This window comes from Haliotis cracherodii, unplaced genomic scaffold (assembly GCF_022045235.1).
Source record: "Haliotis cracherodii isolate W230 unplaced genomic scaffold, xgHalCrac1.p SCAF_7, whole genome shotgun sequence".
Taxonomy (NCBI): Eukaryota; Metazoa; Mollusca; class Gastropoda; order Lepetellida; family Haliotidae; genus Haliotis; species Haliotis cracherodii.
This window is the reverse complement of record NW_027266330.1, coordinates 1,633,690-1,649,625: the sequence shown is the minus strand read 5'-3', so window position 1 is coordinate 1,649,625 and position 15,936 is coordinate 1,633,690. Positions and strand designations below refer to the sequence as shown.

Below are 15,936 nucleotides of genomic sequence, written 5' to 3'. Positions count from 1 at the left end.
AGTTTATTGGGATTTGACAACCTCTGATTGACCAATCAGAACCGAATATTTCCCATATTAATGGTTGAATATCCATTCTAAGTTGAACAGTTTTTTTTATGTAGCGGACGTTAAGGGCAAAGGTAAAACACACTTGTGTCTTTGTATTGTTTTAATACTTTAAGTTCCACTTTCGCATGGTATATTCATGACACCTGCCCGGATCTTTGGTTCGGACACGGAATTTAGTCTGAGCCCCGTGAAATATGACGTAAGTTCGCTGAGCCAAGTATGATCCACCGTTGGGCCGGAATCTCATCGCAAAACCGAAGTTTTCATGTTCGATCCTGAAATAAGACCCAAACTATGAGAACTATGAACCTGTCCAGTCTGAACCTGTCCAGTCTGAACCTTTCCCCTCTGAACCTGTCCACTCTGAACCTGTCCTCTCTGAACCTGTCCACTCTGAACCTGTCCTCTCTGAACCTGTCCACTCTGAACCTGTCCACTCTGAACCTGTCCACTCTGAACCTGTCCCCTCTGAACCAGTCCACTCTGAACCTGTCCACTCTGAACCTGTCCACTCTGAACCTTTCCACTCTGAACCAGTCCACTCTGAACCTGTCCAGTCTGAACCTGTCCACTCTGAACCTGTCCACTCTGAACCAGTCAACTCTGAACCTTTCCACTCTGAACCTTTCCACTCTGAACCTTTCCACTCTGAACCAGTCCACTCTGAACCTGTCCACTCTGAACCTGTCCACTCTGAACCTGTCCAATCTGAACCTGTCCGCTCTGAACCTTTCCCCTCTGAACCTGTCCTCTCTGAACCTGTCCACTCTGAACCTGTCCACTCTGCACCTGTCCACTCTGAACCTTTCCACTCTGAACTAGTCCACTCTGCACCTGTTCACTCTGAACCTTTCCACTCTGAACCAGTCCACTCTGAACTTGTCCACTCTGAACCTTTCCCCTCTGAACCTGTCCAGTCTGAACCTTTCCCCTCTGAACCATTCCCCTCTGAACCAGTGCACTCTGAACCTGTCCACTCTGAACCTGTCCACTCTGAACCTGTCCACTCTGAACCTGTCCACTCTGAACCTGTCCACTCTGAACCAGTCCACTCTGAACCTTTCCACTCTGAACCTGTCCACTCAGAACCTTTCCACTCTGAACCAGTCCACTCTGAACCTGTCCAGTCTGAACATGTCCACTCTGAACCTGTCCACTCTGAACCAGTCCACTCTGAACCTTTCCACTCTGAACCTGTCCACTCTGAACCTTTCCACTCTGAACCAGTCCACTCTGAACCTTTCCCCTCTGAACCTTTCCTCTCTGAACCAGTCCAATCTAAACCTGTCCACTCTGAACCTGTCCACTCTGAACCTGTCCACTCTGAACCTGTCCGCTCTGAACCTGTCCACTCTGAACCTGTCCGCTCTGAACCTGTCCGCTCTGAACCTGTCCACCGACAACTATCATGTTAATGTTCATTAAAACTCGACGGTCTTCCTGCTTCCGCGACGGTTTCCGATGGTTCCTGTCACATTGCACATTCTGTGAATTGTTGTCCTGGTAACAGCAAGAGTTTTAACAAAGTCAGTAACAGACATAATTATGCCTGCTTCATGCTTACTACAGACTCTATCGCATTAACTTTGTGTTCATTGTCGCATTTCCCTCTAAAGTGGTAGCAAACGCATAACGTGTTTTTGTAGTTAAAATACAAGCAACACACTCGATTTCCACGCGCGTGGTTAACTGTTGTGTGTTCAATAATAATTTGGGCTCAAGCAATAAGAGAAATGCAACATTTGACATCTATCTCTTATCTGAAATGGGCAACATTTGGTAGGGACTCGTCTTCCTCAAACCACTGAGTATTAAGTTTCGTTTCATAGAATACTATTACATATGAAGTGTGGCAATACCCAGTATCAAGCAGTGTATTTGCGCAGATGGAGGCAATTCATCATGCTTTAATGAAGTTAGGTCATTGTAGGGCCCAGATTATTTTTCGCCAACATCACAACACATCATCAACATTGAATAACAGCCACACAGGTATAACAGGAGAATCCTTGAAGGTACACATAACTCGCGACAGCATTACGAGAAGACGCTGTCGAGGAAAAGATCTTCTGAAATTAGTATCAGCTCGTACACTGCACGTCAATAAGGCTTCAAAGAAGACTGAACATTGAAATAAATAATAAAATTATGGATAAGCTAGATACTTCATTCAAATAGCAATAGTATGCGTTTTAAGTACAACTGGCGTGATGATATAAGTATGCTCGATTTGAATCATATGCATGCAGTTGTCTACACAATTGAAATGGCAGGTAATTAAAATCGTTTCGTACGTATTTTGGAAACTGCCATCATTTTGAGTAACATTCTCTATAGATGTGTCATCTTGTTACTAAGTTATTCCATCCTTAGTGAAAACAAGTTTACACACTGAAATGCGATATGCAATTTTAACATACGTTAGTGTCATTATTTCAGGAAAATGAAAATGAATATAAAAGCAACGAAACTGACTATGGAATAAATTACCCATCTGTGTGGTATTCATTATAATACAGAATATTTCACTCTCTTCTTCCTTATCAAAAAGTATCTGAAGGATGGTTGTTCAGTATGTTGATTTTGATGTTCAATATGCATAGATCAAACTTATCTTAAATGATTTAAAAAATCAGATACAAGCTTGATGTAATGAAACTGTCAGTCAAGTTCTTTAACGACAAATTAGTTTCAGTTTAAGTTTCTAAACGTGATTTGGATGCTGCGCAGATAGCTATGATACGTGTGTTTTTGTCCAGGAGATACTAATGTTGGTATAAAAATGTTGCACACTATATTATAGCTAACGAACGTGTTCAGGTCGCGTGATCAAATGAAGACACTGTCATTTCATCGAGCATGTCCAAATTTTCCAATCGTAGAAATCAAAACGTCTGTATTCATTGTCATTTGAACCCTACCTAGAGATGCATACTGTCATGCATTTTAACATTTATCAATCACTATATAGTTGTAAAACCCGTCTTTGTTTACATATGTAAAAATCTTTTCATACACTATAACCTGACATTTGTGAATGACTTCCGTTGCAATAACATACTGAGGTAGCCATACGCTCATCCAAGGCGGAATTCCTCCGTAGGAATTCACACGATTACAAATAAATCGATAAGCAGACTGCTGAATGTAGTTCAGTTAGCGTTGCCTGTTGTTTCGTTTCATTTTTTTCAAATCATGGAGTTACGAACACAAAAACTTTTTCCCTCATAATTACCTGGAATTACATAGAATTTATATATGTCGTAATGAACTGGCATATTTGTTCTGCCTACCCCGCTGAACAAGATATGATCCACTCAGATGACCAGACCTCACACACGACATGTGTCGACAGCTGGAAGTCGAAACTGAAAACATAACCAGGTATAAGAGGAGCAAACCATTGAAACAACGACATTGCGAGATACACATGAAACTGAGACGACCGTGAACTACTCGTAAGTGTATCATTTCATGTCGACATTGTGGGAGCTGCTTCAACCTGTTAACTGGCTCACTGGGGACAAAAAACAGTCATGGTCGTATTTTATTCAATATAAATCAGTTGTAATGAGTATATGTTTTATTAATCTGTGAATATTTTGTTTTCAGGTGCATCATGGCATTGCTTTGGATCATAATAACGATCTGCATGGCTGATTCCACACAAGGTAAGAGTGACGAATGTAAAGGTAAACGACATGCCACTACCTAACCTCGCTTGAAGTACGTTTTCAAAATCACATGCACGCTCTGTGAGTGTTGATTATTAATATACAATGCTCTTTCAGGTAAAATCTAATGCTTAAGGCGACTGTCCAGTCCGAAGTTACTTCAATAATGAGGACATGCAATGGCAAATCAAAAGCTCACCTTATCTGTCCGATCTTTCACCAGTCCGTCCTTATGTCAATCCCAAACTTGTAGTCATGTCGTGAGGATCTAAAAGAACTCAAGTTAAAACTTAAAATAGTACAGTGACATGGGCACTTGGGGGAGCAATTGCAAGAGTGGAGGCATTGTTTCTCACAAACTTACTCTCTTGTAGGCGCTAGTTGATCCCTGCAAAACTGGATGTAGGGATACATGTACGCATTCTCATAATCTGCTAATTGACTTGTCCAGGGATGAATATTACCTTAAACGGAGACGATATAATTCTGAAAAGAAAACAGAAACACTTTACTGACACCCTAAAACTCAGAGGCAAACCAAAGGCCACCAACAGGGATAATTTGGGATTAGAACTAACCATCAGCGGTTCTTAGGACGTCTAAGTGATGTAGTTCTGTACAACTAACCCCTAACAAAATATGGAAGTGAACGATGAATTAAAACATGTAAAACCGTGTGGCTATTTGAGATGGTTCAAGTTTTTCTAAACATGTATTTCTAAACTACACTATGAATATGCTATGGTGACATCACATCCTGTAAAAGGACGATTGCTCAGCATATGTCTACATCAGAAAAAGGAATGTACATATCATTGAAAGACTTTATGCGCAATACAGTTAAGTCCATGATAAACAATCGGCAAAAGATGTGTGGTCAAAATGATGATTTTCACGAGGCACAAGCAGGATTTAGACACATTTATTCCATTGCTGATCATATATGTTCGCTCCTTACGATGATTCAAGAATGTGCCTGTAAAAAGAAATGGAGATTCTATTGTGTGTTTCAAAATCTTTACAAATGGTTAAACATGATGTGTTACAGTTATCAATATGTTCAAAGTCATTTGTTATAACCTGTATAATAATTTCGAAGTGATTGTCTAATTACTAGCAGTGTAATATTGGTACTCGTGGAGGTTGTAGCTGCATCTTGAAGATCTCTGTCACCAGAAACTTCAGGTCGTGTCATTTTAGATATATTTAGGATAAGTATTTACATCCACACCAGTCTGTACTAAAGCACGATCATGTTTTGCATCACAAGTAAATATAGCCCTTAAGGCAATATACAGGCACCAGAAGAGGGAAGGGAGTATCAACTTTACTGATGTTTGATGCAATAGTTACAGCAATGATGTGCTGTTGGTCAGAAGTTTGGGGTGCAGATTAAATGTGAAAATAAGTTGATAAAACTGCATGGTTTAATGTGGTACTGGATGAATGTGGTAGAGCTCCACTACAGCTGACATACATGTAAGGCTGTGAAGTATTAGTGAAGAATTATTCCATAAGATAGAAAGAGGCTACCTCACCGATGTCATTAAATGTCCCCTATAATCAGTGGCTTCTTCATTGAAAACAGTGTCTGCCTTTGTACATGTGTCTAATTCATCAGCGGCGTTAATTTGAAATGTTCAGAAAGGATATATCACCAATTCTTATAGCACTTGTGTTTGACAGGTGCGGGATGTGCAGAGAGCCAGCATTGTTCAGACTGCGACATTGTGGGCAACTGCTTACAAGACTGCGACAAGGGATACTTTGGGCTAAAGTGCAGGTTGCCATGCAGCACCACATGCAGATACAAGACATGTACACTAGTTGCAGGAAGAGGTATAGGCAAGTGTACTGATGGCTGTGAACCCGGATTCCACGGCACAAGCTGTGACATACCATGTGGTAGCCAGGTAGTCGAATGTACCCTGTGCCCAGGAGGGTGCGATGGAGAATACTGTCAGCTGGGTGGGGCTTGTTTTGCCGGATGTAGAGATTCCTTCTACGGAGCAGGATGCAAGACGTGCCCCAGCCACTGCAGAAACTGCAGCAGGATGACAGGAGAATGTGACGACTGCGACCCAGCACATTATGGAGTGAACTGCGAGAAGTCGTGTGAGAACTGTGCAGGATCCTGTAAGTCCAGCTGTGAATGTGTTCCTGGCTTCTATGGGGATTTCTGTGCCGAGACTTGCAGTAAAACATGCCGCTCTAAGTCAGTCCACAAGTGTCTTTCATTTCCTGGTATGAAGTCAGACAAGTGTCCAGGTGAATGTCACAAACACAGTGCGGAGTGTCTCCGTGGCTGTGTGGATGGCTGGTTCGGGCCGACGTGTTCTTTTCCTTGTAATCCTCGATGCCGACATCAAAGATGTAATGCTGCAGGCTCTTGTGCTGAAGGCTGTGAACCTCACCATTTCGGTTCAGCCTGTGAACCATGTCCCGAGAACTGCGTTGATTGTGACACTAATAACGGTTCAGTTGGACGTGAGCTTAACTGTTCATGGGATTGCTCTCCACCGGGATGCTCTTCAGGCTATCACAACACCAGTGAGTATTTACTTTTATCATATAATGGGTAGGTTTCTCTGCAGGATAAAGCCAACGGATAACCGTTGGGGTCATATGCGGATAGAGATGCAAATATCAAAGGTCAAGTAGGGACTACTTTCACTGTTTATAAACAAACATGGCGTCATCCTTGTCATTCGGCGATCGAGTCAGAATTAACCATCGGGAATCTGGATAATCTACAGGGACAATTGCTATCATTATCAAAAGAACAGTCTAATGTACTGAAAACCAGTGTCTAAATGTGACGTAGCTAAGGCATTTTATAAGTTTTAACAACTTTTGAGATATACATTTCGAAACAATTTTACGAGGGCACGAGGCCTAGCCTAGCGGGATCAGTAGCCATATTTGTGCTTGTAGACATCTGCAGCTTGACACCTTCTCCACAAATTAAAATAGTTGGATTTGTTTGAATTGTTACTTTGTTTCGTTTTGTCGCTGTGGGTACATCTGACTACACTTCTTAACGTTATGACAGGACAGACCGCCTAACAACAACGTCTGACCGTGGTCGTGACGTCTCATAGACTAGGGTTAGAGTAGCTTCCCTTTTACAAAGGGCAGTTACTCTAGCGGACAGACCGATGGATTGCCGCGAAAGGCAATTAAAAACAATTGTTGTTTTGCGTATATGTTGCTTCGAAACCATATAAGAAACAAGTTTCAGTTGGAACTATATTGGCTACTGTCAGTGTCCGACTGACACATCACTTACATTGTGACGTAATAAATATTAATGCGCGCATTCCAGGAAAACTCGAAATGTTTCGGTAATGTTTAGAGAGAGGGAAAGCGATTTTGAAGAACAGAATTAAAGAATGACATTATATGATAAAGAGGTTATCACGGTTGTGTGTTTGGGGATGGTAAATATCCTGTATTAGGAATAAACACTATGTATTAAGCTCGCCAAGGCTCACTAAATACAATGTTTATTCCTAATGCAGGATATTTACCATCCCCAAACACACACGCGTGATAACCTCTATTTATTATTAATACAATATTTATGGGTTAATAGTAATTCAAAATGAAAAAAAGTTTAATGTGTCTGTTAACTACATATCTGTCTATGTTTTCAAGTTGGTGTGTAAATAAACCCATTCCATAATCATAAGGAAACTCTGCTGATAGAACCCTGAACATACCAATGGCACGTTTTCATGAATCACTATCAAATGTGATGACACCAGTTGATCTCCAAAACCTGAGCAATTGTTCGCCCACAATGTTGTATACGTGGCTTAATTGACTTTATTTCACAACAAACAATAATTAGCAGTTGTTACGAGACTAATCATCATTCGCATATTTTGCTTGTCAGGTCTTCCGAAGGGGCGTCATATCAGCACAACTACACTGACGTCGGTTGTGCGTGCAGTCGTCGTTCTCGTTCTGGTCGCAAGTTCCGTATGCTGTGTCTGTTTCCGCAAAGGCCCGTGTTTTCAAAGGTCGGTATGGTGGCATTGTGTCCGTGTTGTGTGAGGACACCTAACTGATCAACACATTTTCATGTTGTAGTCAGAATCACACAGTCAATATATTTTATGAATAAATGTTTGATCACTGTATATTGTCCTTGAAGTTCTTGTCGCAATGCTGCAAAGGCCTGTGTATACAAAGGTCATTATAGCTGCATTGGCCAGAACATTCGTCGGATGTTTAGTGCGTTAAACATACTAAACAGCAAAGTTTTCTGTGACATTGAATAAGATTGAATGCAAAGTTATGTTTTTTACCAAATCTGAAACAATTTCGGTTTGCAACAGATAAACGACTCCTGTAAGTGCTCAAATGGTTTAATTTGCCATACTGACTTCAGAAAATGCGTGATTTCATAACAAAAACCATGAACATGCCAAAATGTCAATTTACAAATCAATAGCGTGTGTGTCCACCTCTGGTTGCGATGCAAGCGACACATCTTCGTTTTTTAATGGAATGGACCAGACGTCGCACAAAGTCATGTGGGATATCTTTCCATATCTGCTGGAGCATGTTTTGAAGTTCCTCGAGTGACTGTGGAATACGTGGTTGACTTCGAAGGCACCGTTCCATCTCATCCCACATGTACTCGATTGGTCAGAGATCAGGGGAGCGAGCCGGCCAGGGGATGACATTCACCGGGTTTTGCTGAAGAGAATCCTGAACAAGTCGAGCAATAGGAGGGCGGGCGTTGTCATGTTGAAAGGTAAGCCTGGGGCATGACGACGCAAAAACGGTAGAACAACAGGGCCGATGATCTCGTCGGGGTAGCGCTGTCCATTGAGATTTCCCTCTACCACTATCAAACGGGTCCTCTGTTTTGCTGTAATCCCACCCCATACTGTAACGCTACCGCCCCCGAACTGATCTTCTTCCATGACACAATGATTGACGTAACGTTCACCTCGACGTCGGTACACTCGAATCCGTCCATCGCTGTGACTGAGGTGAAAACGAGACTCGTCAGTGAATAGAACTTGTACCCAGTGTATGGCCGTCCAGCGTAGACGCTGTCTGCACCACTGTTACGTGCTTGGCGGTGGTTTCCTGTCAAAATTGGACGTCTGGCGGGTCTTCTGGCGACAAACCCTGCACACCTGAGGTGGCGACGTACGGTTTGTGAAGATATTCGTCGAAGGCCAGGAATGCTTCTTGCAGTCACTGTTGATGGCTGGAATCGATTTCGTAGGTGTGTTGTTCGATTCCAGTTGTCTTGTCGATTATTGGTTACCCATGGCCTGCCACTCCAAGGATGGTATCTGACAGCATTCGTCTGTTGCCATTTTTGGACAGGCGTGGCATTTCGTAATGTTAAATAATTATGCAATTTTTCTGGGGTTTCTAGTGGTTGTTGTCAACACGATGCTAAACAATGCATTTGGAAACCCGTTAACGCACATGTTTTATACTCATTCTTGGGTAGTGAAATGCATGGGGCTTGGATAAAGTCAACTTTTGCATGGAATGCATGCTTTTCTGTAGCAGTTGCGTTCTTGTGACTTGATTCCATACATGTACTACAATATTGAAAACCAAACTTTACTTGTTTGAAAAAATACACTAAAATATTGGGGTCACAGGAACTTTTGTTGCTGAGCATATATACTCCTCACAAAAAGTTAAGCAACAAGTATTATTTTCCGTGCAACATTCTCATCAGTGTTGAATGCCATCCAATGAGAACAAATTCAGGCAGGAGAATTACCTACGAATACTCGACTTAAAGCCTTCTCCATGTAGATTTTCCTGATAACACTGATAACATCGCCTGAACACAACCACCCTCAAAACACACATGCAAAATGCACGACATGCATGTTTTACACACTTCACCCAAGCACCCTGATAGCTTAAAAACTGCCAGCAAGGGCAATTTGTCGACATTAACACTTTAGACATGGCAACTGAGGTTGCTCAGATTGTTGGAATGGCACAGGGGGGTCTCACCCAAACTGCTGTTGCCAATCATTAATGTTCACTGCAGTGTCATCTCAAGAGTGATAACTCGATACCATCAAACTGGACTGATGACAGAGAGACCACGCACATGTCGTCCAAGGGTGACAACTCCTCGTGAGGACCGGTATTTAGCCACCCTAGCCCGGAGAAACAGGTTTACTACGGCCAGATCTCTCCATAATGACCTTCAGAGAGTTGCAGGAAACAGAATCTAAACACAGACAGTAAGACAGTTTCGGAAAGTTTCGTTTGATATCGCTTGGGTCGCCCTCACTTGAGAAGGTATTTCCTGGCCAATGTTTTATTTTTAGCAGTAAGCATTCAATATTTTTTTTGTGGAATGAGCGTATATGAGAAAACACAGACTTCTTACACAGATAAAGTACATCAGATGCTGCGGCAATGTACCAGCATACCCCCTTAATCACTGTGATCCATCTGGTATTGCAAATATTAAAAGATCACTATAAGGCAAGTTTGTGATAAATCATTGTAAATACATGGAAAGTCATTCAAACATGATGATGATTCAAACGCTTTTTGCAATTGGGAGGTACTCAGCACTTGAGCTGTCTCTCCCAGATTAAATCTGTTTTACGAATTGAAAGGTCGGTCCATGATTAAAACTGTGGAAGCAATCACTTTCCACCATTCTTTAAACCCGAATCCTGCTTCCTCTTTATCCAGATCATTGTATGAAATAATATATACTGCAAAATTAAAAATATTGAAAATCCGATTCAACTGTTATCAGATCAACTGCATGAAATAGCGGATCATACAATTCCAAAGTCCTCTGCAAATACTCATATTCGCAAACCGTGGTTTACTAACGAATGCAAGCAGGCATGGAAGTGTAGTTAGAAAGTGGGAAATTACTTCCGCCGACATCCTACAGTTCATAATTTTGACTATGTAAGAATTACAGATGCAAAGGCCAGGTAGGCTTGAAAACACAATAAGTATCAATCTTGGAACAGCTTCGTCTGGAACATGATATAAAACAATCAAAGGCAAATGATCATCATCTTCTGTTCACCATCTCAAGGAAGAAGATCGGTTATTCACGGATGAATCATATATTGTCAATAAACTTGGTGAAACTTGGCTCAACATTCGTCCTCGTCTAATTATGTCGCTCAATTTAGAAAACATCAGAAACTACAGGAAAATAATTTAGTTTATCAATTTTAACTCTGATAACGAGGAAGAGTACAATGAAGTACTTGTCTAAGCTACATACTGCCCTTGGGCAAGCTCATGCTACAGCGGCTGGTTTGTTGTTTAACCCATTAATTGTTACTACGCGCAACGTCGCACACCGATTGTTTATTTGTTGTTTAATGCCGCACTCAGCAATATTCCAGCTACATGACGGCGGTCTGTAAATAATCGAGTCTGGACCAGACAATCAAGTGATTAATATCATGAGCAACGATCCACGCAATGGTGATCGATGACATGCATCAACCAAGTCAGCGAACCTTACCACCCGATCCCGTAGGTCGCCTCTTACGACAGGCATAGTAGCCTTTTACATCAAGCATGGGTTGCTGAAGACCTATTCTACCCTGGATTTTCACGGGTTCAAATTAAAATAAAGTAGTTTGGTACTTAGAAACCAATAATCTAATGACAACTATTCAATGTGGTTTCAGAAAAAAATATTTTGTGAAAAATGCAATTCTCAACAAACAGCATGCAGTGTCAATATTTTTCGATCTTGAGAAAGCTTTGACACTACCTTGAATCAAGGCATTTTAAAGGATTGCAACGATTTGGGTCTGAGAGGCTGCTTGCCACATTTTATATCACAGTTTTTTGTAGGCAGGCAATTTCAAGTCCGATTGGGTTCACCCTGTCTGACAATTATAATATCTCCAGTTGAGAAGTTCTGGCAATGATATAAGTTCCACTGACTTTTTGAATATAAAATAGATCATGAAATATATCATAAATAAAAAGAAGATTTATAATTTGAGGTGAGGTGAAATGGGCTTTAACGTCGCGTCTAAGATTATTGCACTTATATAGCGACATGCATGTACGTGTGTGTGTTTGTGTCGCTGCTTGTACTAGTCCGGACTGATGCCGATTTATAGTGCTAGCTCACGGAGATACCATACCGCAGTTTAACATGAATGCCCCACTCAGACACAGTATACTGACTCCGAGCCGACCAGTCCTTGTTTTAGCCCCTTAATGCCGAGCGCCAGACAGGGTAACAACAAGTAACTTCTTTTAACGCCTTTTGGTATGACGCGGGCGGGAATCGAACCCCGGACCTTCCGCTCTCTGGCCGGACGCTCTACTACTACCCTTTATAATGTAATTTTAGCAAACAGTTATGATATCAGGAAAATATTAATTAATAAATACCATGAATCTCAGTTGATAATAATATCCCACTATTCAAAAAAGAATTAAACATTTATCAAATAATTATATTTCTTTAAAAAAAACCGAGAATTAAATGAGCAATGATATTATCAAAAAAAAGATCCTAATGGTAATCCCTTGTGAGAGAAAAAGGGACACTGAACGAAGGATCTTCACGTTTTAATAGATATTCCCTAAAGGGTATATCAACTGGCCAATACGACATCATCGTCGCAAAACAACTTCGTCGTGTCTCGAATAGGAACCCAAGTAGGTATAACCTAGGGTTGGTTTTATGGCATGAAATCTGTTTATACCTACTTGAGTGTTCAACTTCTTTTGCATTAGATCTTTGATGTAGCGTCTAATTCTTGGCTTGCAAGGTCTTGGCTCTATGGTAAGAGAAGTAGAGTTACTTATTTGTTGAGTGCTGCCTTTGCAGCAGCATCAGCCATAATGTTACCAGCGATTCCAACATGACTGGGCAACCAGCAAAAGAAGATGTCGTATTGGGCAGTGGCGAAAACATTATTCAATTCTAAAATACCAAGAATCAGTGGATGATCTGAAGAAAAATTATGTATTGCCTGAAGGCATGACAAGGAATTATGAAATGTTGAGATGATTGATTTTAAATGTAGCATTATGCTCTAAGAATAGCATTGGCCTCAGCTGTAGAAATTGAACTGTCACCTGGTATTCTCAAAGATACCAGTTTAGATCAAAATAGAGCCATTGGAATAAAATGTTGATTTGAGTTTGGCATCTTGTTGATAGACCAGTTGGTTTGTGTCAGCTTTTAACGGTAGTAAGTGTTATGTCTTGATGCCACGGAGGTGTAGACAATGGCGGGGAAGGTGAGATAGTAGAAAGATCAATATTAGCTGCCATAATATATGGTTTTATTCAAGTTCAGGTTCAAGAGGTTTTATTGTATTTAAGGCCTCCGACCCATAAACAAAACAAGAGTACAAAGAGATAATATCCGCGAGTACAACTGCTGCATACAATACATATGTGGAGACAATGTTACAAAGTGGGTGTACACAATTATTTTACGAAGTGACTTCACGATACTATAAGATTCGCCGAGAAAGTGTATGATGAACAAAAAGTGCTAACCTCAGAATTGTTTTCCCATCATTAGAATTCAACATGGATTTACATGAATACAAAATTGATATACACAGGTATTTCTGTGGAATATATGCTTCCCTTAAATCAGTATAAACAGTACAAACAAGCAGTATATGAAATTCATTCTCTAAACAAGTTTGCCAGAAAGGACACAATCTCATTGGCTTCGGTATAGAACGATGTCGTCCAATGTTAACCCATATTTCAGACAGTGCGAGACGAAATATGAATATGTTATGCGCAGAGATTTGTATGTTATACCATTTAAATACAATTCAGGTTCAATCAACGATTTACAAGATCTATATTTTACATATCTTGAACTGTTTCCAATGTCGATCTCCAATCCTGCTGAAACATATCTGGTGACGTTCTATGAAATAATCTTAAAAAATCATGTTTACTACCGACACCTTGATACAAACCGTGATAAAATAGCATGTAACTAATATCTGATGCCTATGTTGTGTACCCATGACTGTCCAGATTAAGTAGCATTTTGTATGCTTTTCTAGGCAGGCGGTCTTCGTGCATTTCTAAAAGTTTAAATCAGTATTTTAAACAACGAATATATGCATTAATGTAAATCGGATATCTTCCACATTCGCCATAAACCATACAGTTTGGAGTGTTTATTCCTGTCTTCAAAAACTTTTTACATGCATATAAATGTATTTTCTCCATTGGTTCATAAGTTTTAAAACCCCAAAGTTCTGAGCCATATAAGATGATAGACTTATTTGGGTATCAAATAGCTTAAAATAAACTCTAGGTTCTAATTTAGATACAGTGGTAAGTAACATGACCATTGCTTTCTTGGCCCTTACAGCTAAATTGTGGACAGTTTTTCCTAAATTCAAAGTCTTAGTAAATAAAATACCCAGGTATTAGACTAACTAGGGTGTTTTTGTAAAACCAATTTTCGGATTTAACGAGTTGACAGCCTCTTCTAAACACAACCACATTTGTTTTATCTAGGTTTACTGTAAGTTTCCATTCATCTGTCAACTTTTCTAAGATATTCAGCTGGCTTAACTCTGAACCCCAGAGGTGGAACAAGTTTTGGTTTTGATTAAAATAATGTTCATACATGGGATTAAACACACGGATTTGAGTGTAATTTAGTCACATATTGCAATGACAGTTTAATTCGACGTTGTTTGAGAGATGGCTCTTCAGCCTCTACATATAATATAAGCTGTCAACTGGTGATGTTCTAAAGGCTCAAAGACAAAGTCTCAGGCTTTGATGATACAGGCTCTGCCATAAACGATGGAGCTATAATTGAGAAAAGAGAACGATATAAATGAAGGAGGGTTGTCTGATCCCCTCCCCGTTTTGAATGAGAAACGACTTTCAACAAGTCACTTACCTTTAGACGTTTAGTCTTTAGATGTTTTATATATGGTAAAACTGTTAAATGATCATAAAAAATAATGCACAAGAACTTGGCCTCCTTAACAACTTTAATAGGAAAGCCAGTCAAAACAAGTTCTAGTTCAAAACAAGTGAACTATATTTTAGCAACAGTATGGGAAATGTGATTGTTCCATTGACTCTGTGACATTGTGTCTTTGGCAACCGATGCTTGTTGTGTGATGCAGCTAAATTGGATCGCGTGATTAGGCGTGTTGACTTGGCTGGTTGGTCACGATGTCAATCACTGTTTTTTCCGACTGGATCATGTTAACACCTCGGTCATATAGCTGAAATATTGCTGAGTGAGGCAATCAAAACAACAAACAAAACAAATCATTGCATTCCTTATAGATCTATTTCATCTCTTCTGTTCAAATAGGGCAAGTCAAGCTGACACCGGTACATGCAACACTGTATCTGAGCAGGCGGACGCCGCGAAGTGCCAGGTATTACATCGCTATTGGGAAATCACAGAAGTTGAAACAGAAATAGGCGACGAGACACGGAATAAGAACTTCGGAAATTCAAGTGATGCCAATGATGCTGCAATGTTTGTTTTAGCGGATTACTTTCCGGGAGCCGAAGATGAAGGCACTGACGCCGAAGATGAAGGCACTGAAGCCGGAGAGGAAGGCACTGACGCCGGAGATGAAGGCACTGAAGCCGGAGAGGAAGGCACTGACGCCGAAGATGAAGGCACTGACGCCAGGGATGCAGACATTGTAGTTGGACATAGTGATACTGAAGCTGATGATGCCACATCTGACAGTTCAGGGACAGACAACCGTTCCTACACACACTTCGGAGCTGATCCGAGAACAGTCATGACATATATTTCACCACTTGAGGACTAACATTCGCCCATCTGTAAATTAGATATGTTGTTTATTCTTTACATTAACAGGGAAAAATGCACTACAGGTCAACACTAATGACTTCAATACCACTCGTAACTGTACTGCAAGCAATACTATCCTATGAAAGATGTACAAAAGCCGAATATATGTTTTATGAAAAAACACTAATACCATTATTGCTAGAGGTCACAGTGCGTGAGTGAGTTATATCACAAAGTGTCAGCTTAAAGTGAGGAGAAAGCCTTATGTGGCTAAAGGTTATTGGGGATTGATTTATTTTCTTATAAGTTGTCTGTGGATATTTATATTGTATTTAGCTTGTAATGATTGAAAGTCTCAGTACGTGTTGCCTAACGCCGCAGCTAATTGACGGCGACCTGTAAATAATGAAATCTGGAAAG

The 15,936-nt window shown here is 40.5% G+C and overlaps 2 protein-coding genes across 2 annotated transcripts; both read left to right on the top strand.

Annotated features, from left to right (window-relative positions):
* Window positions 1-354: 354 nt before the first annotated feature.
* Window positions 355-1,476, top strand: LOC139447904 (uncharacterized protein in mobD 3'region-like). Its single transcript, XM_071229382.1, has 2 exons — window positions 355-872; window positions 969-1,476. The coding sequence occupies exons 1-2, from the start codon at window positions 355-357 to the stop codon at window positions 1,474-1,476; spliced, it is 1,026 nt and encodes a 341-aa protein (XP_071085483.1).
* Window positions 1,477-3,487: 2,011 nt separating this feature from the next.
* LOC139447903 (scavenger receptor class F member 1-like) lies at window positions 3,488-15,404 on the top strand. Its single transcript, XM_071229381.1, has 5 exons — window positions 3,488-3,509; window positions 3,664-3,722; window positions 5,412-6,275; window positions 7,624-7,754; window positions 15,240-15,404. Exons 2-5 carry the CDS (start codon window positions 3,671-3,673, stop codon window positions 15,402-15,404), a joined length of 1,212 nt encoding a protein of 403 aa, XP_071085482.1. The 5' UTR covers window positions 3,488-3,509; window positions 3,664-3,670.
* Window positions 15,405-15,936: the final 532 nt, after the last annotated feature.